The 27,326-nt window shown below is 44.9% G+C and overlaps 1 protein-coding gene across 1 annotated transcript; it reads right to left on the bottom strand.

Moving 5' to 3' along the window:
- Positions 1-3,499: 3,499 nt before the first annotated feature.
- LOC112222130 (LIM and cysteine-rich domains protein 1-like) lies at positions 3,500-26,486 on the bottom strand. The gene is made up of 8 exons (XM_024384765.2): positions 26,314-26,486; positions 19,022-19,101; positions 17,584-17,704; positions 16,932-17,057; positions 12,934-13,083; positions 12,443-12,658; positions 6,964-7,179; positions 3,500-3,915 (listed from the first exon to the last, which is right to left on the bottom strand). The coding sequence occupies exons 1-8, from the start codon at positions 26,338-26,340 to the stop codon at positions 3,781-3,783; spliced, it is 1,071 nt and encodes a 356-aa protein (XP_024240533.2). The 5' UTR covers positions 26,341-26,486; the 3' UTR covers positions 3,500-3,780.
- Positions 26,487-27,326: the final 840 nt, after the last annotated feature.

Raw genomic sequence — 27,326 nt, 5'->3', positions numbered from 1 at the left:
CATTGTCAAATTGCAAAAAGAGCTCACAGTCACCTACTGTTTTAAAACAAACACCACAACATATTAACTTTCTTATCTAACAAGATAACTAACCATAGAACTAAAGTTTCAACAAAAACTGCTTTAGATTACTTTAAATTATACTACTATTACATATCAGAAGCATTTCTGAAAGCAGAAGCCCATCCAAGACAGTTGTTTGTTTTAGTCCATATCCATACGAACACTCCTGGAGAAAACAAAATCAGAACATATTATGATCCTAAAACCTGATAGAGCAGTCAAATAAAAAATAAATAAAAACTGGAGAATTTATTAAAAATTTGTATTTAAAAAAAATATATTCTGCTTTGGGGAATTCCAGGTGTCTACCATTTAATTCCAGTTTTATGAACAAAAATCTGGTTCCCAAATGGCACCCTATTCCCTATATAGTGCAGTACGTTAGACCAGGGCTGTCACCCTATTCCCTACATAGTGCACTACTTTAGAGCCGTCTAAAGGGAACAGGGTGCCATTTGGGACACAGGCCAGATCTACTAACTACATCATCCCAGGTCTACATCATCCCAGGTCTACTAACTGCTCTACATCATCCCGGGTCTATGTCATCCCAGGTCTACAAACTACATCATCCCAGGTCTACTAACTACTCTATATTCTCTACCCACAACCACTGTGTGTGTGTGTGTAACATAGGCATATGAGAGGGCAAGCGAGACAAAGCCTGTTAGAACATTTTAGACCATCTCTGGCAAGACTTACTAACTTCTGAACCAGAGAGGAAGTGTCTTTGATCTTTAAAATAGATCCACATCAGGCTAATTACCTTCTTTCAGCTCTGGACTGTAATGATCATTAGGACCATTCTTAAAGGAAGCAAAACTACACTAGAGTGGAGGGTGCTCTACAAAAAATAACATTTATATCATCTTCTTAATTCTTTCAACACATCATAAAGATACACAACCTCATGACTGAGAGGCAGAAATACATTTTTATCTACAACTGTGACAGACAAACCCAATATGAATAGGAGACAGACAGCAGGTCTGAGTGCCTGTGTTCCTAATGTTTCGTATACTCAGTGTATAGTGCACTACTTTTATCAAATGCTCTGGGTAGTGAATCTGGTCCAATAAGGACAGGACTCCAGGACTACACGACAGAACTCCAGGACTACACGACAGAACTTCAGGACTACACGACAGAACTTCAGGACTACACGACAGAACTCCAGGACTACACAACAAAACTCCAGGACTACAAGACAAAACTCCAGGACTACAAGACAAAACTCCAGGACTCCAGAACTTCAGATGGATTGCATGGAGGAGCATTAAGTTGCAGGCAGTTAACAAGTGAAGACATGCTGCTGCACAGTGGTGAAAAGTACTTAAGTAGTTTTTTTTTGTTGGTATCTATACTTCACTTTTTATAATTTTGACAACTTTATCTCAACAGTTTATACTGCTCCCGAGTGGCGCAGTGGTCTAAGGCACTGCATCTCAGTGTAAGAGGCATCACTACAGTCCCTGGTTTGATTCCAGGCTGTATCTCATCCGGCCGTGATTGGGAGTCCAATAATTTGTTCTTAACTGACTTGCCTCGTTAGATTGTTTTCTTTAGGAATGTAGTGAAGTAAAAGTATGTACTTTTTACTCCATCCATTTTCCCCTGACACCCAAAAGAACATCCCTGGTCATCCCTACTGCCTCTGATCTGGAGGACTCACTAAACAGAGAACATCCCTGGTCATCCCTACTGCCTCTGATCTGGTGGACTCACTAAACACACATGCTTCCTTTGTAAATGATGTCTGAATGTTGGAGTTTGCCCCTGGCTCTCTGTAATTAAACAAGAAAACATCTGGTCTGCTTTATAAGGAATTTGAAATGACTTATACTTTTGATACTTAAGTATATTTTATAAATTACATTTACTTGTGATAAAGTATATTTAAAACCCAAATACTTTTATTCAAGTAGTATTTTATTGGGTGACTTTCACGATTACTTGAGTCATTTTCTATTAAGGCATCTTCACTTCTACTCAAGTATGAAAATTGGGTCCATTTTCCACCCTGCTGCAATGTGAGGGAGGTGGAGACTGTTGATGATAATCATTGAGCCAGTGCATAAAGTACTAGAGTACAGTAGACGTAGGCTCACTGAGAAGAGCACACATCATAACAAGGAAACACTACCAGAAGTATGTGGACACCTGCTCGTCCAACATCTCATTCCAAAATCATGAGCATTAATATGGAGTTTGTCCCCCCCGCCCCCCATTTGCTGCTATAACAGCCTCCACTCTTCTGGGAAGGCTTTCCACTAGATGTTGGAATATTGCTGCAGAGACTTGCTTCCATTCAGTCACAAGAGCATTAGTGAGGTCGGCCACTGATCTTGGGCGATTAGGCCTGGCTCACAGTCAGCGTTCCAATTCATCCCAAAGGAGTTTGATGGGGTTGAGGTCAGGGCTCTGTGCTGGCCAGTCAAGTTCTTCCTCACGATCTCAACAAACTATTTCTGTATGGACCTCGCTTTGTGCACGGGGACATTGTCATACTAAAACAGTGAAGGGTCTTCCCCAAACTGTTGCCACAAAGTTGGGAGCACAGAATCATCTAGAATGTCATTGTATGCTGTAGCGTTAAGATTTCCCTTCACTGGAACTAAGGGGCCTGAACCATGAAAAACAGCCCTAGACCATTTACATTTGGCACTATGCAGTCGGGCAGGTAGCATTCTCCTGGCTTCCACCAAACCCAGATTCTTCCGTCTGACTGCTAGATGGTGAAGTGTGATTCATAGAGAACACATTTCCACTGCTCCAGTGTCCAACGGCAGTGAGCTTTACACCACTACAGCCGACCCTTGGCATTGCTCATGGTGATGCTTGTGTGCGGCTGCTCGGCCATGGAAACCCATTTCATGAAGCTCCCGACGAACAGTTATTGTGCTGACGTTGCTACAAGAGGCCGCTTGGAACTCGGTAGTGAGTGTAGCAACCGAGGACAGACGATTTTCAGAGGTCCTGTTCTGTGAGCTTGTGTGGCCTACCACTTCGCTCCTAGACATTTCCACTTCACAATAACAGCCCTTACTATTGACCTGCTTTAGCAGGGCAGAAACTTTACGAACTGACTTGTTGGAAAGGTGGCATCTTATGACATTGCCACATTGAAAGTCACTGAGCTCTTCAGTAAGGCGATGCTACTGCCAATGTTTGTCTATGGAGATTGCATGGCTGTGTGCTTAGACACCTGTCAGCAATGGGTGTGGCTGAAATAGCTGAATCCACTCATTTGAATGGGGTGTCCACATACATTTGTATATATAGTGTATTTCTGGATAATGTATAGTGGTGAACCTCCCGAGACAGCCCTTCCTAATGACTACCTGATACTTAGCCAATATAAGCTAGTTACTGCATTCTAACATGGCACCCATGACTAGTCATGTATGCATTTCAGCCTCTAAGGAAGAGCCCTTAGTTCACAACCAATCACTGAGGACTTTAATAAAGGTTTAAAAAGGACATGAATGGAAATCCTGCAGGGGTACTGTAGGTCCCCGAGAGAAGGGTTAGCTCAGTGACATCATATACATATTATGTGATTTTATCTCTAGAAGATGGCCAGCCTTGGTGTAATGAGTTTGCTGGTGGGTGGGTAAAGGGGGAGTCTAAACCAGTCTTGGTGTATGGTGTAAAGAGCATGGGCCTGTCAAACTGGTCTTTGTGTTTGGGTACAGGAACTGTCAGAAGCGGTCTTGGTTACGGCTTGGGGCTGGGTGTTTGGGGACAGGAACAGGGGCTGTCAAGACTCTGGCCACACCGCCAGCAGCAGTAATGGTCCTGGTGCCACGCCCGGCCATCTGCCCCCTTCTTGTAGTCCTCACAGAAGATCAGCTGCAAACCGGAGGAGAAAAAGAAAGGATGTGTTTAAGGGTTCTTTATTGGATAGAATGTTTCTCTAGGGAACCAAAAAAACGGATCAAAATGCCGTGCCTGACTGCAGAGATGCCGTGCCTGACTGCAGAGATGCCGTGCCTGACTGCAGAGATGCCGTGCCTGACTGCAGAGATGCCGTGTCTGACTGCAGAGATGCCGTGTCTGCAGACTGACTGCAGAGACGCCGTGTCTGACTGCAGAGACGCCGTGTCTGACTGCAGAGACGCCGTGTCTGACTGCAGAGACGCCGTGTCTGACTGCAGAGACGCCGTGTCTGACTGCAGAGACGCCGTGTCTGACTGCAGAGACGCCGTGTCTGACTGCAGAGACGCCGTGTCTGACTGCAGAGACGCCGTGTCTGACTGCAGAGACGCCGTGTCTGACTGCAGAGACGCCGTGTCTGACTGCAGAGACGCCGTGTCTGACTGCAGAGACGCCGTGTCTGACTGCAGAGACGCCGTGTCTGACTGCAGAGACGCCGTGTCTGACTGCAGAGACGCCGTGTCTGACTGCAGAGACGCCGTGTCTGACTGCAGAGACGCCGTGTCTGACTGCAGAGACGCCGTGTCTGACTGCAGAGACGCCGTGTCTGACTGCAGAGACGCCGTGTCTGACTGCAGAGACGCCGTGTCTGACTGCAGAGACGCCGTGTCTGACTGCAGAGACGCCGTGTCTGACTGCAGAGACGCCGTGTCTGACTGCAGAGACGCCGTGTCTGACTGCAGAGACGCCGTGTCTGACTGCAGAGACGCCGTGTCTGACTGCAGAGACGCCGTGTCTGACTGCAGAGACGCCGTGTCTGACTGCAGAGACGCCGTGTCTGACTGCAGAGACGCCGTGTCTGACTGCAGAGACGCCGTGTCTGACTGCAGACGCCGTGTCTGACTGCAGAGACGCCGTGTCTGACTGCAGAGACGCCGTGTCTGACTGCAGAGACGCCGTGTCTGACTGCAGAGACGCCGTGTCTGACTGCAGAGACGCCGTGTCTGACTGCAGAGACGCCGTGTCTGACTGCAGAGACGCCGTGTCTGACTGCAGAGATGCCGTGTCTGACTGCAGAGATGCCGTGTCTGACTGCAGAGATGCCGTGTCTGACTGCAGAGATGCCGTGTCTGACTGCAGAGATGCCGTGTCTGACTGCAGAGATGCCGTGTCTGACTGCAGAGATGCCGTGTCTGACTGCAGAGATGCCGTGTCTGACTGCAGAGATGCCGTGTCTGACTGCAGAGATGCCGTGTCTGACTGCAGAGATGCCGTGTCTGACTGCAGAGATGCCGTGTCTGACTGCAGAGATGCCGTGTCTGACTGCAGAGATGCCGTGTCTGACTGCAGAGATGCCGTGTCTGACTGCAGAGATGCCGTGTCTGACTGCAGAGATGCCGTGTCTGACTGCAGAGATGCCGTGTCTGACTGCAGAGATGCCGTGTCTGACTGCAGAGATGCCGTGTCTGACTGCAGAGATGCCGTGTCTGACTGCAGAGATGCCGTGTCTGACTGCAGAGATGCCGTGTCTGACTGCAGAGATGCCGTGTCTGCGGTTGTCTTCCATAGAATCAGAATGAATAGCACTGGAATCCCTCATTCAATTAATGTATTTTGTCTAGTGTGTAATGTACAGTCGTGCCCCAAACGTTGAGAATGACACAAATATAAATTTTCAAAGTCTGCTGCCTCAGATTGTATGATGGCAATTTGCATATAGTCCAGAATGTTATGAAGAGTGATCAGATGAATTGCAAAGTCCCTCTTCGCCATGCAAATTAACTGAATTCCCCCCCAAAACATTCACTGCATTTCAGCCCTGCCACAAAAGGACCAGCTGACATGTCAGTGATTCTCTCGTTAACACAGGTGTGAGTATTGACGAGTACAAGGCTGGAGAGCACTGTCAAGCTGATTGAGTTCAAATAACATCAATATTTTGGGTCCATGGCCAGGAAACTCCCCAGACCTTAATCCCATTGACAACTTGTGGTTAATCCTCAAGGTGGGTGACCAAACAAGAACCCACAAATTCAAGAATGGGCTGCAATCAGTCAGGATGTGGCCCAGAAGTTAATTGACAGCATGCCAGAGCGAATTGCAGAAGTCTTGAAAAAGAAGGGTCAACACTGCAAATATTGACTCCTTTGCATCAACTTCATGTAATCGTCAATAAAAGCCTTTGACACTTAGGAAATGCTTGTAATTATACTTCATAGTTCCGTAGTAACTTCTGACAAAGATATCTAAAAGACACTGAAGCAGCAAACTTTGAAAATTTATATTTGTGTCATCTTCAAAACTTTTGGCCACAACCGTACAGTGTCTATTTTGTATACAGCAGTTCTGTGTCTCAAAGACAATTTTCCCGTTGGGACATTAATGTTCATCCTATGAGTCTCCCCTCACCTCGTCAGACCCTGAACAGCGTGGTCTGGTCCTCTGGCAGTACCATCTTCCACAGAGCAGCCCTACTCCGCCCCCCTCACCTCGTCAGACCCTGAACAGCGTGGTCTGGTCCTCTGGCAGTACCATCTTCCACAGAGCAGCCCTACTCCGCCCCCTCACCTCGTCAGACCCTGAACAGCGTGGTCTGGTCCTCTGGCAGTACCATCTTCCACAGAGCAGCCCTACTCCGCCCCCTCACCTCGTCAGACCCTGAACAGCGTGGTCTGGTCCTCTGGCAGTACCATCTTCCACAGAGCAGCCCTACTCCGCCCCCTCACCTCGTCAGACCCTGAACAGCGTGGTCTGGTCCTCTGGCAGTACCATCTTCCACAGAGCAGCCCTACTCCGCCCCACCCCTCGTCAGACCCTGAACAGCGTGGTCTGGTCCTCTGGCAGTACCATCTTCCACAGAGCAGCCCTACTCCGCCCCCCTCACCTCGTCAGACCCTGAACAGCGTGGTCTGGTCCTCTGGCAGTACCATCTTCCACAGAGCAGCCCTCACCTCGTCAGACCCCAGCGTGGTCTGGTCCTCTGGCCCATCTTCCACAGAGCAGCCCTACTCCACCCCCCCTCACCTCATCACATCCTGAACAGCGTGGTCTGGTCCTCTGGCAGTAGTGTCTTCCACAGAGCAGCTCTCCCTCCCTCCAGTAGTACACTAGATCCACCAGAGCCTCTCCACACTCTGAACACACGAAGCAGGTCGGGTGCCACTGCTTGTCGTAGCCCGCCCACTCTGCATACACCACAGGACTGTCCAGGGGGGCGAGCTCCCCGCAACCACTGCAATGCTGTAGGAGGGGAGAGTCGAGGGAGAATGTGGAATAAGAGGGAACAGGGAGAGACAAAAAACAATTCCATTGAGCAAATTGACACCACAGGAATTTGGGACAGTATACTGTCCCATCCACACAACATGATGATCGTGCGTCGTCCTCTCTCAAAGCCCACATCACCACAAACAGCACTAAGGCCAAGCCCGAAACATGGTGTAATCCATGTTATGATATAAGCAATCAAAGGCAGATGTTTAGGCAGCCTTTAAAGTCGTTTTCATACTGCTCTCTGTCCTCTGTCGTCCTCTCTCGTAATGATGGCCTGCGTACTATGGAAGTTCGATGGAGCCACAATGACAATCAGTTGAAAGCAATGTCAACATACAGTCACTTTGTAGTGAGACTAACATCTGAAGCTAAAGGATTGTCCTTGGACTTGAGCTGACAGAGAGAGAGATAGAGATGCAGAGACCGAGAGAGAGAAGCAAACAGATGGAGACAAAGACAGAGAGAGAACTCCTACTCCCCCATTTGTAAGACATTTGTAGCCAGCAGGGTCTATTCAGATGATATTTTAACAGGGCATAAACACATCCTTTCCTAGCAGCTGAACACAGACTGCCTCAATGAGTCATAAATCCTTGGTTTTATCACCATCCACAAAAGGCACTGACTAGGGTGAAAAGACAAGGGCCCTACAGGCACTTACAAGGTTATGTCCCAAAATGTGCCCCGTGGGCCCTGGTCAAAGAGCTCCGTGGGCCCTGGTCAAAGAGCCCCGTGGGCCCTGGTCAAAGAGCCCCGTGGGCCCTGGTCAAAAGTAGTGTACTATAAAAGGGAACCATTTGGACCTCAGTGTGTGAGGACAACCCATTCACCGCTTCCTTATGGGTTCAAGAATCCTAATCCGACCTAACTCGTCACTGTCGGGTGGATTGAAAAAAAAAAACTGTAACTACGTGTAAAAGCTGTTTTGGAGATCAGATGTTTTCATCTGACAGCTAGAAGACAGCGTCTGTTTCAGATGTGAACTACTTGCATACATCTGCTGTGTGTGCTGTATATGCCTGTTACCAAAATGATTGTTCACAATACAAAATTAACCGAAATGATTGACAAGATATAAACATGCATACATACACACCTCAAAAAATACAGGGAACACTAAAATAAGACATCCTAGATCTGAATGAATGAAATATTCTTATTAAATACTTTTCTTTACATAGTTGAATGTGCTGACAACAAAATCACAAAAATGATCAATGGAAATCAAATTCATCAACCCATGGAGGTCTGGATTTGGAGTCACACTCAAAATTAAAGTGGAAAACCACGCTACAGGCTGATCCAACTTTGATGTAATGTCCTTAAAACAAGTCAAAATGAGGCTCAGTAGTGTATGACCTCCCTACAACGCCTGGGCATGCTCCTGATGAGGTGGCGGATGGTCTCCTGAGGCATCTCCTCCCAGACCTGGACTAAAGCATCCGCCAACTCCTGGACAGTCTGTGGTGCAACTCAGTCTGCGTTGGTGGATGGAGCGAGACATGTCCCAGATGTGCTCAATTGGATTCAGGTCTGGGGAACGGGCGGGCCAGTCCATAGCATCAATTCCTTCCTCTTGCAGGAACTGCTGACACACTCCAGCCACATGAGGTCTAGCATTGTCTTGCACTAGGAGGAACCCTGGGCCACGTCCTGCACGGTGTTGGGCTGTAAGCACAACCCCCACCTGTGGACGTCGGGCCCTCATACCACCCTCATGGAGTCTGTTTCTGACCGTTTGAGCAGGCACATGCACATTTGTGGCCTGTTGGAGGTCATTTTGCAGGGCTCTGGCAGTGCTCCTCCTGTTCCTCCTTGCACAAAGGCGGAGGTAGCGTTCCTGCTGCTGGGTTGTTGCCCTCCTACGGCCTCCTCCACGTCTCCTGATGTACTGGCCTGTCTCCTGGTAGTGCCTCCATGATCTGGACACTACGCTGACAGACACAGCAAACCTTCTTGCCACAGCTCGCATTGATGTGCCATCCTGGATGAGCTGCACTACCTGTGCCACTTGTGTGGGTTGTAGACTCCGTCTCATGCTACCACTAGAGTGAACTGAGAAGTGGTCTGTGGTTGCCACCTGCAGAATCACTCCTTTATTGGGGGTGTCTTGCTAATTGCCTATAATTTCCACCTGTTGTCTATTCCATTTGCACAACAGCATGTGAAATTTATTGTCAATCAGTGTTGCTTCCTAAGTGGACAGTTTGATTTCACAGAAGTGTGATTGACTTGGAGTTACATTGTGTTGTGTAAGTGTTCCCTTTATTTTTTTGAGCAGTATATATATCTCCTGTATATAGCCTCCACATTGACTCTGTACCGTAACACCCTGTATATAGCCTCCACATTGACTCTGTACCGGTACCCCCTGTATATAGCCTCCACATTAACTCTGTACCGGTACACCCTGTATATAGCCTCCACATTGACTCTGTACCGTAACACCCTGTATATAGCCTCCACATTGAACTATCCTATATATCCTGTATATAGTCTCGCGATTTTACTGCTGCTCTTTAACTACTTTTTATTTCTTATTCATATTTTTTTTAAACTGCATCGTTGGTTATTGGCTTGTCGTCATTTCACTAGGTCTTCACCGGTTGTATTTGACGCATGTGACTAATAACATTTGATAGATACCTGTCCTACCCTCCAGGCCCTGTTTTTCCCCACTTCACCTAAGCCTTACCATCTACCCAATAGGAAACTGCTAGCAAGCTGTGTGTGCAGCAACAGAATCTGACGAGGGAAAATGTCTCGTTCCAGTCAGGAGAAAAATACACTACATCTACATTACCTGGAGTTAAATACAAACAGTTGAAGTCGGAAGTTTACTTAGGTTGATGAAATTAAAACTTGTTTTTCAACTCACTCCACAAATTTCTTGTTAACAATCTATAGTTTTGGCAATTCGGTGAGGACATCTACTTTGAGCATTACACAAGTCATTTTTCCAACAATTGTTTACAGACAGATTATTTCACTGTATCACAATTCCAGTGGGTCAGAAGTTTACATACACTAAGTTGACTGTGCCTTTAAACAGCTTGGAAAATTCCTGAAAATTATGTCATGGCTTTAGAAGTTTCTGATTGGCTAATTTACATCATGTGAGTCAAATGGAGGTGTACCTGTGGATGTATTTCAAGGCTTGACATCATGGGAAAATCAAAAGAAATCAGCCAAGACCTCAGAAAAAAAAAAACTGTACACCTCCACAAGTCTGGTTCATCCTTGGGAGCAATTTCCAAAGGCCTGAAGGTACCACGTTCATCTGTACAAACAATAGTGCGCAAGTATAAACACCATGGGACCACGCAGCTGTCATATCGCTCAGGAAGGAGATGCATTCTTTCTCCTAGAGATGAACGTACTTTGGTGCGAAAAGTGCAAATCAATCCCAGAACAGCAGCAAAGGACTTTGTGAAGATGCTGGAGGAAACAGGTACAAAAGTATCTATATCCACAGTAAAACGAGTCCTATATCACCATAACCTGAAAGGCCGCTCAGCAAAGAAGAAGAAACTTCCAGAAAAAAGCCAGACTACGGTTGCAACTACATATGGAGACAAAGATGGTACTTTGGAGAAATGTCCTGTGGTCTGATGAAACAAAAATGGAACCGTTTGGCCATAATGACCATCATTATGTTTGGAGGAAAAAGGGGGAGGGCTTGCAAGCCGAAGAACACCATCCCAACCGTGAAGCACGGGGGTGGCAGCATCATGTTGTGGGGGTGCTTTGCTGCAGGAGAGACTGGTGCACTTCACAAAATAGATGGCATCATAAGGTTGGAAAATTATGTGGATATATTGAAGCAATATTGAAGCAACATCAAGACATCAGTCAGGTTGCGACCAAGTTAAAGCTTGGTCGCAAATGGGTCTTCCAAATGGACAATGACCACAAGCATACCTCCAAAGTTGTGGCAAAATGGCTTAAGGACAACAAAGTCAAGGTATTGGAGTGGCCATCACAAAGCCCTGACCTCAATCCCATAGAAGATTTGTGAAAACGCGTGTGCGAGCAAGGTGGCCTACATACCTGACTCAGTTAATGAACCACATAGCCTGGTTCCTCTCTAGGTTTCTTCCTAGGTTTTGGCCTTTCTAGGGAGTTTTTCCTAGCCACCGTGCTTCTACACCTGCATTGCTTGCTGTTTGGGGTTTTAGGCTGGGTTTCTGTACAGCACTTTGAGATATCAGCTGATGTACGAAGGGCAATATAAATAAATTTGATTTGATTTGAGTTACACCAGCTCTGTCAGGAGGAAAGGGCCTAAATTCACCCAACTTATTGTGGGAAGCTTGTGGAAGGCTACCAGAAACATTTGACCCAAGTTACACAATTTAAAGGCAATGCTACCAAATACTAATTGAGTGTATGTAAACTTCTGACCCACTGGGAATGTGATGAAAGAAATAAAACTGAAATCATTCTCTACTATTATTCTGACATTTCACATTCTTAAAACAAAGTGGTGATCCTAACTGACCTAAAACAGGGAATTTTTACGAGGATTAAAATGTCAGGAATTGTGAAAAACTGAGTTTAAATATATTTGGCTAAGGTGTATGTAAACTTCCAACTTCAACTGTATACATATGTTTAATGTCCTCTTCCTTAAAGTGCTGGATTTTCACCCACACCAATCTAATCTTAACTCCTGTCAACTTTATGGTTCAACAGAATTAAAATGTGAAGAGAACTAAGCATTTGTAATATGAATGTCAAAACAAAGATGTATATATTTTTTTTTAAACTCAAATTATTCTTGTAGGAAAACATCTTTCCTTCAAAGTCCAGGGGTGCTGATAGAGAAAAGTAAGGAATGGAGTAATGAAAGAGAAACGTAAAGTAGCCTAAGGCTTGGAGTGGAGTAGGAGGCCACCTCTTCAGAGCAGGCAGAGCCTGAGGACAAGGTGAGAGACGGGGTCAAAACAGACCTGGGTTCAAGTACTATTAGAAATCATTTCAAATACTTAATCTGTGCTTGATTGAGCATGCCTGGCTTAATGGAACCAATCGAATAGTTACTCCCAAAAACTGCAAAACCCACCCATCTGACACGTCAGGCAAGCTAAAGCAAACCTTCCTGTAAATATTGTAGTTACAATGACACAATGACTTGCATATTACAATGACTTGCATATTCACTTTTACAGCAGTCAGTCCCATTGGTGGTAGGAGTATCAACAGGGTCTGGCTGGACAATGAGACTTACATATTCACTTTTACAGCAGTCAGTCCCATTGGTGGTAGGAGTATCAACAGGGTCTGGCTGGACATTGGTGGCCTGCCCATTCCCAGTTCCTTCCTTCTGCTTTTCTCCTTTGACGACGGGCGGAGGGTTAGCGCCTCCCTCCCCAGGCAGCGCCACCTCCCCTACTCCAAGAGCCTCCTCTTTGTAGCGCTTCATGAAGACAGACATGGCCTGGAGCTGGTGGAAGGAACAAGACCAACGATGGGAAATAAGTGTTCTATGTATATTACATCAACAATGATTTAATGAATGTAATGTTTATTACTGCAAGTGAAGCTTAATATTTATTAATTAAATAACAATTCAGGTCAAATGTTAAAATAAATAATGGGTCTGCGCTCTTTTAAAAGGTTCTTCATATCAAATCGCGTCTCTTTCAGGTGTGAGGTTTGAAACTACTGTCAAACATGTGGACAAATCCAAAAAAATAGAGGATCAAATCAAAATCTAACCTGATCCTCTGGTAGTGGCCCGTGGCACTGGGAGGGGTCCTGATCGTAGACAGGCAGCTGTCTCATCAGCTGCCTGCGCCGGTACATCGCTCCCTCAGTCCCTGCTACAGGACGCTTTTCTTCTGGGAGCAACTCCATATACAGCATGGCCTGGAAAGGAGAGAGAGAGAGAGAGAGAGAGAGAGACAGGTAGGGACGGAGAGGGGTCAGAAAGAGGAGTGAAGACCGAAAGAGGGAGTAAGAAGAGAGAGAGGCCGTAAATCCTAAACCACCCCCTCGCTCATATCAACTATCGCTCTGAGGGGCTCCATTAATTCATCACTTTTGGGACACACTCCTGACTTGAATGATGCAATTCATGTTCCATAATAAAACAAAAATCATGACATTTAAATGAACAAATCCCCGTCGCTTTACAAGTTACAGACTGAGTATATAACATTAGTAGAATCACCTTCCCAACAATAGCCCCAGATCTAACATGTCCAGACAAGTATGTGTGTTACATTTAGGAGCTGGGTACTTGAGTATTTTGCTTCAGCTAAAACGGTACAGTTTCATCTTTGATTGGTTCTGTTTGTTAAAAATAAGGACTGCAGTCAGCAGCAGCTTGAAGTGGCTTTGGGACCTGAGATTTGGTTCCTTTAACATGAGAAAAGCCTTTTAAAAAAGAAACTGCGCTACACCCTACGGCGGCACCTAAACAGCACCTTATCCCCTACGTAGTGAACGACTTTAGACCAGGGCCATATGGGAGACAACCGCGGCGTGTTCCCCCATTCCCGGTAGTGGAGAAACACAACCTCTAGTTCAGTGGTTCCTAACCTTTAAAATCAGTTACTGTACCTCCAACTGAATTTCTCTTCCTAGAATCCTACCCCCCTTCGTGTGCATTTTACCCCCTGTGGCTAGACCAAATGCCCCCAGGGGTCCCGATTACCCCTGGTTGGGAACCACTGCTCTAATCGACAGGGTCCCTGTTAGGGAACAGAGCACAGAGAGGTCCATTCATACTGTAGTTCTCCGAGGCCCATCGCCCTGTGCTGCCCCATACACACCCACACCGCAGCAGACCGCATTACCCACGCTGCAACACTGACTCGTTGTTATTAACAGAGCAGCCTTTATGGTGATGTTTAACACCACCACTTTAAGAGCAGTTTAACTAGCGTTAAGACAAATAAAACCTCTTGGCAGACATTTTTATTTATTGGGGGGGGGCACGCACACACACACACATTCCAGAGCGGTTCCACAGTGCTGGCCAATCAGCTAACCCTCACAGTGCTGTGAGAGAGCTGGGGGACCATCACTCTCCCCTTCAGCCTTCAGGCTGCTGTCAACACAATGTTGCCTCGCTAGCAGAGCCTTCCATCCCTACTTCCCTAATCAAGCCAACCACCACGACTATTGGGCCTACCAAACCACAGCTGTGACCTAGGACAACCCTGCTTCTCTTCTGTCAGCACTTGTGTCCTGGCACACCACTATTCCTCTTCTCTCCATCTAACAAAAACGTATCTAGCTAGTCTCTCAAAACAGCCAATCATCCTTCATCTCTCCCCTAATAACAGATGTCAAACACATTCCTAACAGCCTCTGTAAATAGTAAACGTCTGTCAGAAAACCCAATGTGACTGAGGTTTTCTTTGTAAGCACATCTAGGATGGATAGGGTGGGCTACAGCGCTCTTTAAGGGGTAAGCTCTGCTCACTACTCTCTGTCTGCCTCACACTCTACAATCCTGGGGTAAAGCTCACCACTCACCATTCCACCACTCTACAATCCTGGGGTAAAGCTCACCACTCACCATTCCACCACTCTACAATCCTGGGGTAAAGCTCACTCATGCCTGTCATTAGTGTGTCCTGATGAAGGATTCCTGGAAGCCCTGGCTTTAAGAGCATGAGGGAGACAGGCCCACACACACACACAGGCTTTAGCAGGCAGGCTGGATCCTGTTTCTCACTGCATCATACAACTGAGGTATTCTTATAGAGAGACCACTAATATTCACTGTACCACTAACAGAAACATACATCAGCTGTACAGTGTCAGAAAAAAATGCATAGCAAAGACTACACTTAGATCATATTACAGATGAAATGAAACTCTCGATCCGATGTAGTTTTCTGTTGCGTAGGTCAGACTAGGTGATGCAGAGCCCATTCTACAGTTGGAACATTAAGGTTTCTACATTAACATGACACTACAGCATTCTATAGTAGCCATGTTAGCTTCCCCAGTCGTATAAAGTACTTAAGTAAAAAAAATACTTTGAAGCACTACGTAAGTAGTTTTTGTAAGGGTATCCGTCAGGGAAGCGAACTAGTCACCTTTCGGTGACATTCGCCATTTTACATTTAAAAAAATAGGTGATCTTGGTCATTCGCGTAGATCCCATGAGGGGGGGGGGCTTTGGATCCCTACTGGCTGTATCCAAGGCTCAGCCAATCGTTTACACAACAGAACGCAGCACACGACTGAAGAGAGAAGAGACAACCGATGTGCTAGTTACAGCACCAGGGCTCTGGAAAGACAGCAACCCCTGATCGATAACGGAGAGGTAGGTGAGATGCCTGACCACGGAGACCGGGGGTGAGAAGGTGATAAACCATACTTCATGAGCTGTAACCCGAAAAACAACTGGCATTTGGAAAGTTTGAGGTGATCATTTTTAGGCATCTTGCTAGCTAGATTACATTCTCCGTTAGCTAGCCAGAGAAATGTTGATCAACATCAGCCAACTTAACTGATCAAATACTTGAGTTTATGGTGTATATAACAGGGTACTTTATCCACCACTGAGCTCCCCATTAACATTAAATGGGGAATAGAAACAAACATGCTACGTACCTGAATATCTAGAAGAAGAAAACAAACATGCTAGATATTCAGGTACATAGCATGTTTGTTTTTCTTCTTATTCCGGTATGTAGCATGTTTCTTCTTATTCCGGTATGTAGCATGTTTCTTCTTATTCCGGTATGTAGCATGTTTCTTCTTATTCCGGTATGTAGCATGTTTCTTCTTATTCCGGTATGTAGCATGTTTCTTCTTATTCCGGTATGTAGCATGTTTCTTCTTATTCAGGTATGTAGCATATTTCTTCTTATTCAGGGACAATAAGCAGAAAAACAAACATGCTACGTAACTAAATATCTAGAATAAGAAGAAAACTAATCTAAAAGAGCCGAACTCTAAACATACGGCTCTGTGGTGATGGTGGCTGTGGACGGACCATCAGTTCTGATTGACTAAAGGTGGGAAATGCCTGGAACCGTGTTGACCTCTACGACATCACACCTCAATGCTGCCTCTGGCTGAGGCTCACTGCTGTTACAGTCAGGACCTATTCTGGAAAAGAGCATATCTTTAATGGAGCTCTTTAAAAATGTAGGAGCTGGACCAGGTCCGACCAGGCCTTTTGTCCACAGGGACCCGAGGCCTCGTGTCAGAGCAGAGAGGAGCGCGTTAGCAGGACAGAAAGACATAAGGTCTGGAAATAAACCTTGTGTGGTTCTTCCGTCGGCTGACATGCAGGAAGTGTGCCCACTGTGTGTCAGGGTGACCCCCCCCCTCCCTCAGGGGGACGTGAAATTATTATTTCATTTCAGCTGCTGTGGCTTCAGCTTCCTCTTTCCTTCCCGAGCGCCAGAATGGGACAGGCTTCCGTCCTCCACCATGGAATTTAAATTCAATGCAGTATAACTACGCACTTTCACTAACTCAAGCCAACAGGTAAAGTGGTCCCTCTCCCTCCCTCCCTTCCCCCTCACCAGTTTCTGTGTGAGTCCTGGCGGTGCCCAGTCGTAGGTGATGGCGTTAACACCGAACTCCAATAAGCAACTAATCGTGTTCTTTAGTCAAATAGTTTTTTTGGTGGGTGGGTCTTACCAATCAGATTTACTAACTAAATCCAACAGGTAAAGTCTCTCTCCCTCCCTCCCTCCTTTCCTTCCTTCCTCCCTCCCTCCATCCCTTCCCTCCCTCCTCACCAGTTTCTGTGTGAGTCCTGGCGGTGCCCAGTCATAAGTGATGGTGTTGAAGGTGGGGTCCTTCCTGGACACCACAGGGTTGGTGATGACCATACGGTTACGTTTGTACACTCGGATGCCCTTCACCTGTTACACAACGGAAATGTATTTATAGCCTTCAGGTGGTCAGAGGGTCTAAACTGATGGCTCCAGAATACACATCCTGTTGTAGCTGGGTTCCACGCCGACCCCCTGTGCTAGTTCTCCTCTATCCTTCATGTCTCTCTAATCCAGGCTTGGGTATCTCCTCAAGGGGGGCGGGGGACTGACTGACTGCAGTCACTTTTTATCCCCCAGCCAACACACCGAACTCCAAAAATCAACTATTCGTGTTCTTTAGTTAAATATGCAAATAGTTTAAAAATCAGGTGTGTTTGCTAGGGATGGGGGGGGATACCAATTAGACCCCCCGAGGACTGGAATTGCCCAGACCTGCTCTATTCTATCCAATAAAATAACATGATATATTTATTTGATGAAGTCCCATTGACGGCAGAAGACGTCTTTTACCAGGGATGCAGAACAACTTAATCTCCTTGAAGATATGAAATGCAGTGAATACACCTGAATTGTGGTTTTGAAAATGTTCAAAAGCATCAAATCAAAAGACCACCTTGGCTGTCAGGTGGACGTATTTGGAGTTGGCGAGGAGACGACCCATCTTGTGATCGTCCTCCAGGTCTGAGCTGTGACCGTGGTCTTCCACACCGCACCCACACTGGGTACAGGCTTTTCTGGAGACAGAGAATAGGTCATATGAAGAGGTAAAGTCATCCTCCAGGGTCTGGACACCCTGCATGCTTTCCTGATGGGGTGGGGGGGGCTGAACCGATCAGGGCAGAGTAGAATAGAACAGGGCAGGGCAGAGTAGAACAGGGCAGGGCAGAGTAGAACAGGGCAGGGCAGAGTAGAACAGGACAGGGCAGAGTAGAACAGGTCAGGGCAGAGTAGAACAGGTCAGGGTAGAACAGGGCAGGGCAGAGTAGAACAGGACAGGGTAGAACAGGGCAGGGCAGAGTAGAACAGGGTAGAACAGGGCAGGGCAGAGTAGAACAGGGCAGAACAGGTGATGATACAAAATAGCTAACATACATTCTTGTACAAAACACTTCCACTCTTTGTGATGGATGGGTGTGTGCTCGGTTCTGATTCCCCTCTAAATCAGGGACTGATTTAGACCTGGGACACCAGGTGGGTGATTCCTCTCTAAATCAGGGACTGATTTAGACCTGGGACACCAGGAGTGTGCCATTTATTATCAAGTAGAACAGAAAACCAGCAGTGCTCCGGAACATAGGGTAGGATTTCAATACCCCGGCCTAGGTTGGAGACATAGGTTAGAACGAGTCATATTCACAAGCTTTGGAAAATAAACTGATTCATGTCTAGAATTTCTCATTCATGCAAAGAGTTATGGGATATTAGAAGCATTCTGGACTCATCCTTCAAGTTTTCCAACTAAAAGATCTACAGGAAGTACCTCCCCATATCCACAGCAATAAAACAAAATCTATTTTTGTTTGGTTCAACTGAACAACTATCAAAAGTAGTTTAGTCCCAAAGCTAAAAAAAAAAAGAAACACATAAAATACTTCTTAGGAAGAGTTGAATGGGAGCAGTGGATTCTGGTCAGTTTTAGAACGGTGTGAATATCATCGATTAGTAGGTGGCTGAGTGCCAAATAGCCCCGTTACCTATATAATGCACCACTGTTTGCCCGGCCCATTGGGGGGCAAACAGTGGTTCCCTCTACCCGGCCCTTTAGGGGTGCTCTGGTCAGAAGTAGTCTAAGGAAAGGGTGCCATTTGGTGAAAGGACAACATTTCAGGACCATTCATCTTCCACTATATAATATATATATAATATATATAATATATATTCCAAACAAAAACACTCCATTATGGCCATCGGCGGCAGCGAGGCAGTCGAGGAAAATGGAGCAAAACATTCCAGAACCGTTAGGGGAGAACTAAAGGGAACTAGAAAAACTTAGGAAGCCATCCTGCTTTACACCACTGCTTGTGTGTGTTTTAACGTTGGGGATAAATTACCTCCAGGAATGGGGGAGGAATCCAGAGCAGATCCCTTTACATGACAGACACACCTTCTCTACTACAGCCGCTGACCACATCTGGGGAGAGAGAGGAGAGAGAGAGACAAATGATTAGACAAGTAATACAGGGAGGGAAACGCTCAGTGGACTTGAGCCTCAGAGCCCTTTGAAAGCTTCGTAGCCTCATAAACAACCCTGTAGGACGCGATTTATTAGGATCCTCATTAGCCTTGACCGTAGGTTTGTTTATTCCATGTGTAACTCTGTTGTTGTGTGTCGCACTGCTTTGCTTTATCTTGGCCAGGTCGCAGTTGTAAATGAGAACTTGTTCTCAACTGGCCTATCTGGTTAAATGAAAATAAACAAACAGCTGGTCTTACTGGGGTCACAACAAAACATACTTTACAGATTAAAAAAAAATACTTGACATATGTTCAAAAACAGTAACATGTGTGTGTGTGTGTGTGTGTGTGCATCTATCAGCTACATGTCAGTACATACACACAAGTAGGTCACATGGAGGAGAGGTGAAGTTTTGCTTTATCTGTTGTTTTAAAAAAAAAAAACAGGTTTAATGTTTATTTGAGGTTTATAAATTGGAAGTTCCATGCAATTCATGGCTCTGTAAAATACTGTACATTTCCTTGATGTACAGCCCTCTGTTTACAAAACGTGCCGCTCTGTTCTGGGCCAGCTGCAGTATCACTAGGTCTTTCCTTGCAGCACTGGACCTGGGAATTATCAAGATAAAATTAGTGACTGCAGGAACATGCTTTGTGGAATGCAGAGCATCTCTTTATTACGGACAGACCTCTCCCCATCTTCACGGTTGAAATCATCAGTATACATGGACACACATGCGTTGTTTAATACCATTGGCATATCATATAGAACACACACACTCACAGGGCCGTACACACACAGATTAGTAGTGAAGACATCAAAACTATGAAATACCACATATGGAATCATGTAGTAACCAAAAAAAATGTTTAAAAAAAACAAAATATATATTTTACATTTTTTACAGCCACCATTTTAGACTCCTAAAACATTAGAAGGTTGAGCAGAGTGATGTCACGGATTACATATACACCACGTCTAGAATGATGTCATCGAGACTGAAAAAAAATAAAATAAAAATCATGACTGTTGACACAATTATATCCAATAGTAACCTGAAAGCATTGAGGAAAAAAAGAAAACTTCCCGCAAACTGTGTGTGTGTTAATCTGTATGCAGTTTGTACAGGGACGATCCCGTTGATGAAGCAGCCCTGTCCTGTGTCTCCTGCAGCAGCGTGCTAACTCCCCGAGGTGCCTTATTGCTTACACACCGTGTGTCTGAACGCGTGATCCTCCAGTATCTGTAGTGTGTGGTCGGACTATAAGCCAACTCTTCCTTAAATGCTTCAACTCAGTCTAAACAAGCCAACAAGCTCATGAATGAACGGCTTAGAATAAACTTGATGTTTATTTTAACTTGGGACCTGAGCCAGGTTGTTTTAGTCTCTCTCTGTTGGACAAAGCCTGATGGGTGGGGGGGGGTTCCTTGTTCTGAGAGACTATGGCCCTTATTCACAAAGCGTACTGATCTAGAATCCCCCCCTCATATACATTGCCTTGCAAGAGTATTCACCCACCTTGGCATTTTTCCTATTTGTTTCCCTTACAGCCTGTAATTTGAATGGATTTCATGTCATGGACATACAAATTGTCCAAATTGGTGGAGTGAAACGAAAGAAAAAAAACTTGTTTCAGAGAATAAAAAATAAAAAAACTGAAGTGGTGCGTGCATATGTATTCACCCCCATTTGCATATGTATTCACCCCCTTTGCATGTGTATTCACCTGAGCCAGGTTGTTTTAGTCCCCTTTGCATATGTATTGACCCCTTTGCATATGTATTGATCCCCCCCCTTTGCTATGTATTCACCCCCCATTTTTGCTATGTATTCACCCCCTTTGCTATTTGTATTCACCCCCTTTGCTATGTATTCACCCCCTTTGCTATGTATTCACCCCTTTGCTATGTATTCACCCCCTTTGCTATGTATTCACCCCCTTTGCTATGTATTCACCCCTTTGCTATGTATTCACCCCCTTTGCTATGTATTCATTCCCCTTTGCTATGTATTCACCCCCTTTGCTATGTATTCACCCCCTTTGCTATGTATTCACCCCCTTTGCTATGTATTCACCCCTTTGCTATGTATTCACCCCTTTGCATATGTATTCACCCCCTTTGCTATGTATTCACCCCCTTTGCTATGTATTCACCCCCTTTGCTATGTATTCACCCCCTTTGCTATGTATTCACCCCCTTTGCTATGTATTCACCCCCTTTGCTATGTATTCACCCCCTTTGCTATGTATTCACCCCCTTTGCTATGTATTCACCCCTTTGCATATGTATTCACTCCCTTTGTCTATGTATTCACCCCCTGTGCATATGTATTCACCCCCTTTGCATATGTATTCACTCCCTTTGCATATGTATTCACCCCCTTTGCATATGTATTCACCCCCTTCGCTATGAAGCCCCTAAATAAGATCTGGTGCAACCAATTACCTTCAGAAGTCAGAATTAGTTAAATAAAGTCCACCTGTGTGCAAATTTAAGTGTCACATGATCTCAGTAATATATAGAAATAGAAAAACACACCTGTTCTGAACGGCCCCAGAGTCTGCAACACCACTAAGCAAGTGGCACCAGGAAGACCAAGGAGCTCTCCAAACAGGTCAGGGACAAAGTTGTGTAGAAGTACAGATCAGGGTTGAGTTATAAAAACATAGCCGAAACTTTGAACGTCCCACAGAGCTCCCTTAAATCCTTTATAAAAATAAAAAAAATGTAAAGAATATGGCGCCACAACAAACCTGCCAAGAGAGGGCCGCCCACCAAAACTCACAGACCAGGCAAGAAGGGCATTAATCAGAGGCAACAAAGAAACATTTAAATGTCTTGGAATGGCCTAGTCAAAGCCCAGACCTCAATCCAATTGAGAATCTGTGGTATAACTTAAAGATTGCTGTACATCAGCGGAACCCATCCAACTTGAAGGAGCTGGACCAGTTTTGCTTTGAAGAATGGGCAAAAATCCCAGTGGCTAGATGTGCCAAGCTGATAGAAACATACCCCAAGAGACTTGCAGCTGTAATTGCTGCAAAAGGTGGCTCTACAAAGTAGGGTGGTGAATAGTTATGCATGTTCAAGTTCTGTTTTTTTGTCTTATTTCCAGTTTGTTTCACAAGAAAAAGATTTAGCATCTTCAAAGTGGTAGGCATGTTGAGTAAATTAAATGATTCAACCCCCCAAAAAAATAAAAATATTTTAATTCCAGGTTGTAAGGCAACAAAATAGGAAAAATGCCAAGGGGGGTGAATACTTTCACTAGCCACAGTACTCTCATTCATTGAGATCTAAAAGGCAAAAAAACTCATCCAAGATCAGCACTCCTACTCGGAGACGCTTTTCTGAAGAGGCACCAATGAGTAGAGCATCGTGCGCCTGACCCTGGTCTATTTATAATCCATGATGTTACAGAGTGGACTGCCAAAGCCAGCTCTGCTTTATGTACAAAGCACCATCATCGATCATGCTGTCCGTCACAGGAATACAGAGAAGAGACACGACAGAGACAGGGGACTCGAAGGACACACAGGACAGAGGGCCCGTCCAGAATGGCACCCTAATCCCTATATAGGGCACTACATTAGACCAGGGCTGGCACCCTATTCCCTATATAGTGCACTACATTAGACCAGGACTGGCACCCTAATCCCTATATAGGGCACTACTTTTGGCCAGAGATCATAGGGGTGCCAACCCCAAGCAGTCCTTCTGTTCTGAAAGGTGTCTGTTGAAAAGGTTAAGCAGACAGCATTAGAGAGGAGAGCAACAAAACAAACTAGGAGGGCAACCATGGTATCAAATCCCTTTTATAATCCACAGCTCTGATGGCCGTCGGTCAGGGTAAATAGGTGTCAACGCAGGCAGGGTGAGGCAGCCACTTCGGAGTCTGTTATGCACTAATGAGACCGCCAAAGTAAACAACTGCCTGAATGACAATGTTGTTCAGGAGGTGGCGCACACACAACTTAGACGATCTCACACACACACGCTGCAGGTTCTCTCAAACCAGAAAAAAAAGTGATTTATAGAGCCACAATAACCCAGTCAGTCTTTATGCTTGGAGTATAAATACATAACGAGTGACATGTTGGCTACATATTTCTGCGTAAATAATGACATGTTGGCTACATATTTCTGCGTAAATAATGACATGTTGGCTACATATTTCTGCGTAAATAATGACATGTTGGCTACATATTTCTGCGTAAATAATGACATGTTGGCTACATATTTCTGCGTAAATAATGACATGTTGGCTACATATTTCTGCGTAAATAATGACATGTTGGCTACATATTTCTGCGTAAATAATGACATGTTGGCTACATATTTCTGCTAAATAATGACATGTTGGCTACATATTTCTCTGTAAATATTTTATGAAAAAACATTAAGTAAATAGACTTCCATTGCAACATTAGGGTGTGAAAATAAGAAAAATGGTGCCTTAAAACCAATGTTGCTTTAGTAGGACGGGAAGAGTGAGCAAAGCAAAGGAAGTGTGGAGGATCGTTGTTTCATTGTAAAGGACAAGGGCTGTAATGTTGTAACAGCGCTGTCATTCTAAACACGTTAAGTATGAAGTTAGGAACTCAGCCAGAGCCGGTTGGGGAACTGAAGGGCCTAATAACTCATAGGAAAGACTCGGATGGAGGAGGCCACATCTAAACTGAAGTGGGTCAGCTCAAGGGCCTCTAGTGTCCAATAAGCACACGCTGACACATCCAATCAACTATAGAGAGACGATTGTAGATGAATAAAATACCACACTGTTCTTTTGTAGTAACATTGTATTTATTCTAGCTTCCTGTTCATCAAAAACTCAGTTTATTGATTGGACTGTGGAATACTTCGTTTCTGAAACACTGAGGGTCTTTCGTGATCCGTTCCTTCCCTATTGTGGAGTCGAGGAGTTCAGCGTGGGGTTCAGAACCGTTTCCAGAGTTAAATGGGTCACTCGTCAATACGACAACATTGTGGGAGTACAAGAACACATTTGGATAAGTATTTTAACGGGCCTGTCCTGTTGAATTGATGTGTTCCGTCTTAGTCTCTAGTGTGACAGGAGGAATAGCTGTGACAGAGACAGACTAGACCTAGACGCCATCCCAAAAAGGCAGCCTATTCCCTATCTAGCACACTACTTCTTTACCCAGGACCCTAGTCAATAGTAGGGCACCTCCCACGGGGAGGGAGAGGTATTTTTTGAATGGCATCATCTGCAGCAGAACAATGTGTGAATTCAGGATACATCCGTGGGGACGGTCAAGTAAGCTTATGAGAGAGAGAGAGAGACGGTCAAGCTATTTCAGAGACGATTTTAGAAAGGTCGTGGCTTAGTTTTGGTATTTCCAACGGTCTAAAGCAGCTCAACATAGACAAGTTAGAGGACAGACCTTTCAACACCGTAGCCAGTGGAAAGTCTTTGTTAGAGGACACTGCTTTCAATATGTGTATTTATTATGGGATCCCCATTGCGCTTCCAGTGGGTAAATTAAGGCAGTTTATACCATTTTAAGAACAGTACAATACATTGACAGATTTCACAACATACGGTGTGACCTCAGGCCTTTACTCCACCACATATCTACAGTACTAAATCCATGTGTACATGTTATCGTGTGTACAGTATTCATGTGTCCATGTTCCAATATCAGACTACGATGTCACCGTTCAACACATGCATACCGTGGCCAGTCAAAAAGTAGCACACTTTCTTTTAGCCTTCCATTAAAGATAAGTTGAAATGACCCATAGAGGTCTGGTCAAAACAAAATGCACAGAAAGTACTCAGACCCCCATGACTTACACAATTTGTTAAGTTACAGCCTTATTCTAAAAGTTAAATTGTTTCTCTCCACCCCCTCATTAATCATCCAGTAATTACAGAAAAAAACAAGTTCATACAGTTTTGCAAATTAATAAAATAACAGAATTATCAGTATTCAGACCCTTTACTCACTACTTTGGCAGCGATTACAGTCTCAAGTCTTCTTGGGTATGACGCTACAAGCTTGGCACACCTGTATTTGAGGATTTGGGTAGTGTCTGCCATTCTTCTCTGCAGGTCCTCTCAAGCTCTGTCAGGTTGGATGGGAAGCGTCGCTCCACAGCTATTTTCAGGTCTCTCCAGAGATGTTAGATCGGGTTGAAGTCCGGGCTCTGTCTGGACATTCAGAGACTTGTATTGAAGACACTCCTGCGTTGTCTTGGCTGTGTGCTTAGGGTCATTGTCCTGTTGGAAGGTGAACCTTCACCCTAGTCTGAGGTCCTGAGCGCTCTGGAGCAGGTTTTCATCAAGGATCTCTCCTTACTTTTCTCCATTCATCTTTCCCTCCATCCTGACTAGTCTCCCAGTCCCTGACACTGAAAAACATCCCCACAACATAATGCTGCCGCCACCACCATGCTTCACCGTGGTCTTTGCTCTGACATGCTGTGGGACCTTATATAGACAGGTGTCTGCACCTTACCAAATCATGTCCAATCAATATAATTTAACACAGGTGGACTCCAATCAAGTTGTAGAAACATCTCATCCAATCAAGTTGTAGAAACATCTCATCCAATCAAGTTGTAGAAACATCTCATCCAATCAAGTTGTAGAAACATCTCATCCAATCAAGTTGTAGAAACATCTCATCCAATCAAGTTGTAGAAACATCTCATCCAATCAAGTTGTAGAAACATCTCATCCAATCAAGTTGTAGAAACATCTCATCCAATCAAGTTGTAGAAACATCTCATCCAATCAAGTTGTAGAAACATCTCAAGGATGATCAATGGCAACAGGATGCACCTGAGCTCAATTTAAAGTCTCATAGCGAAGGGTCTGAATAAAATGGGGGGGGGGTGTATAGACTGATGAGGGGGAAGAAATGGCTGTAACGTAACAACATGTGGCGAAGGGGTCTAAATGATTTCCGAAAGCAGTTTATTAAAAAAAAGAAGGGTTTTGGTTTTGCATTCCTATAAGAAACCCTCACCACCATTCCACATAAAAACAGACTAGTACAGAACAGCAATGGAAAACACAACAGGAAATATGGAAGACTATGCATAGATTGTGGTTGCTGCTACAATTATACTTTTTTTTTAACACTTATTTTGTGTTGATGTTGATGACGAAAACATTTACAAGTGTGTTTCACTCACCTTCTCTACCCCAGAGGTCAAATCCATAGTTCTCAAGTTGTAGGGCTGAGATACAGGTCCAAAGAGAAACGGAGCCTATCTGAAGGTGTGTTGGATAGCTCTGCTCTCTTCAGAGAACTGTGGTGAACTCCACTGCACCACTATGGTTTTCTGTTGCACACCAGTCTCACAAAGAAGGCTTAAATGACTGGCCACTGGGATTCCCTGGAACACTGGTGCCAACCCAATCACAGCAAAGTAAAACACCCCACAACCAATAGAATTCCAGTGGTATTTTCCCCTCCTCCTCCCACTTTTTTTCCCTCTTTTTTCCCCCCTCTCTCTTTCCTACAAATTGGGAACACCCATTGTCTGGAACAGATAGAGACATGACCTCACTGGTGAGTGAGGATACAATATCAGGCCCCAAGAATGCGCTAGTCACATAGTACCCGTCCCAAGAGGCACCCTGCCCCCCCCTACACAGTGCACTACTTTGACCATAGGCTCCTAACGTAGAGACTAGGGTGCTTAATTGGGACACCTTAATAGTTGTGATCTCTTGCTGTTAGGGAGATGTTTCCTGTGCGTTTAAACCAAACAGCTTGATTTTGCCTTTTTATGGAAGTGGGTGAACAGGAGTACAGACCCAAACCAATGCTCAGCAGTTTAGATTGTTGGGCCACACCAGCACACACACACTGAAGTTAAATTACAGGTTGCCCGGTCGAGACAGTCATGCACATAAACTCTAGTAATGATACATTATTATAACCTCATTCCAACGTTGTGTTTTTCAAACATCTGTGACTGAGCCCCACGTTGCATACAAAGCCATACAATTGTTCTACTACAAGTATCTTGTCGTACAGGATGACCCATTCATTCAGAGAACTTTCCAGAGATAAGACACGGCCTCAAAGAAGGTACGGCAGATTTTATTTTTTATTTTTTAAATGTTTGAGCGACACTTTTGAGACCAATGCTTATGATATTATTGATATAGATCATATCACAACAAAGTCATGAAAAAG

The sequence above is a fragment of the Oncorhynchus tshawytscha genome, linkage group LG02, assembly GCF_018296145.1.
Source record: "Oncorhynchus tshawytscha isolate Ot180627B linkage group LG02, Otsh_v2.0, whole genome shotgun sequence".
In the NCBI taxonomy this organism is placed as follows: Eukaryota; Metazoa; Chordata; class Actinopteri; order Salmoniformes; family Salmonidae; genus Oncorhynchus; species Oncorhynchus tshawytscha.
The sequence above is the reverse complement of the archived record's forward strand: the minus strand, read 5'-3'. Positions and strand labels throughout refer to the sequence as shown.

What these genes read in the sequence shown, in the direction of transcription:
- LOC112222130 (XM_024384765.2), bottom strand. Translation starts at nt 26,340, where the DNA reads ATGGATTTGACCTCTGGGGTAGAGAAG. An exon ending in GGCCACTACCAGAGGATCAG is followed by an intron (nt 12,659 to 12,933) that starts GTTAGATTTTGA and finishes TCCTTCCACCAG; the next exon opens with CTCCAGGCCATGTCTGTCTT. An exon ending in ACTGCTGTAAAAGTGAATAT is followed by an intron (nt 7,180 to 12,442) that starts GTAAGTCTCATT and finishes CCCCTCCTACAG; the next exon opens with CATTGCAGTGGTTGCGGGGA.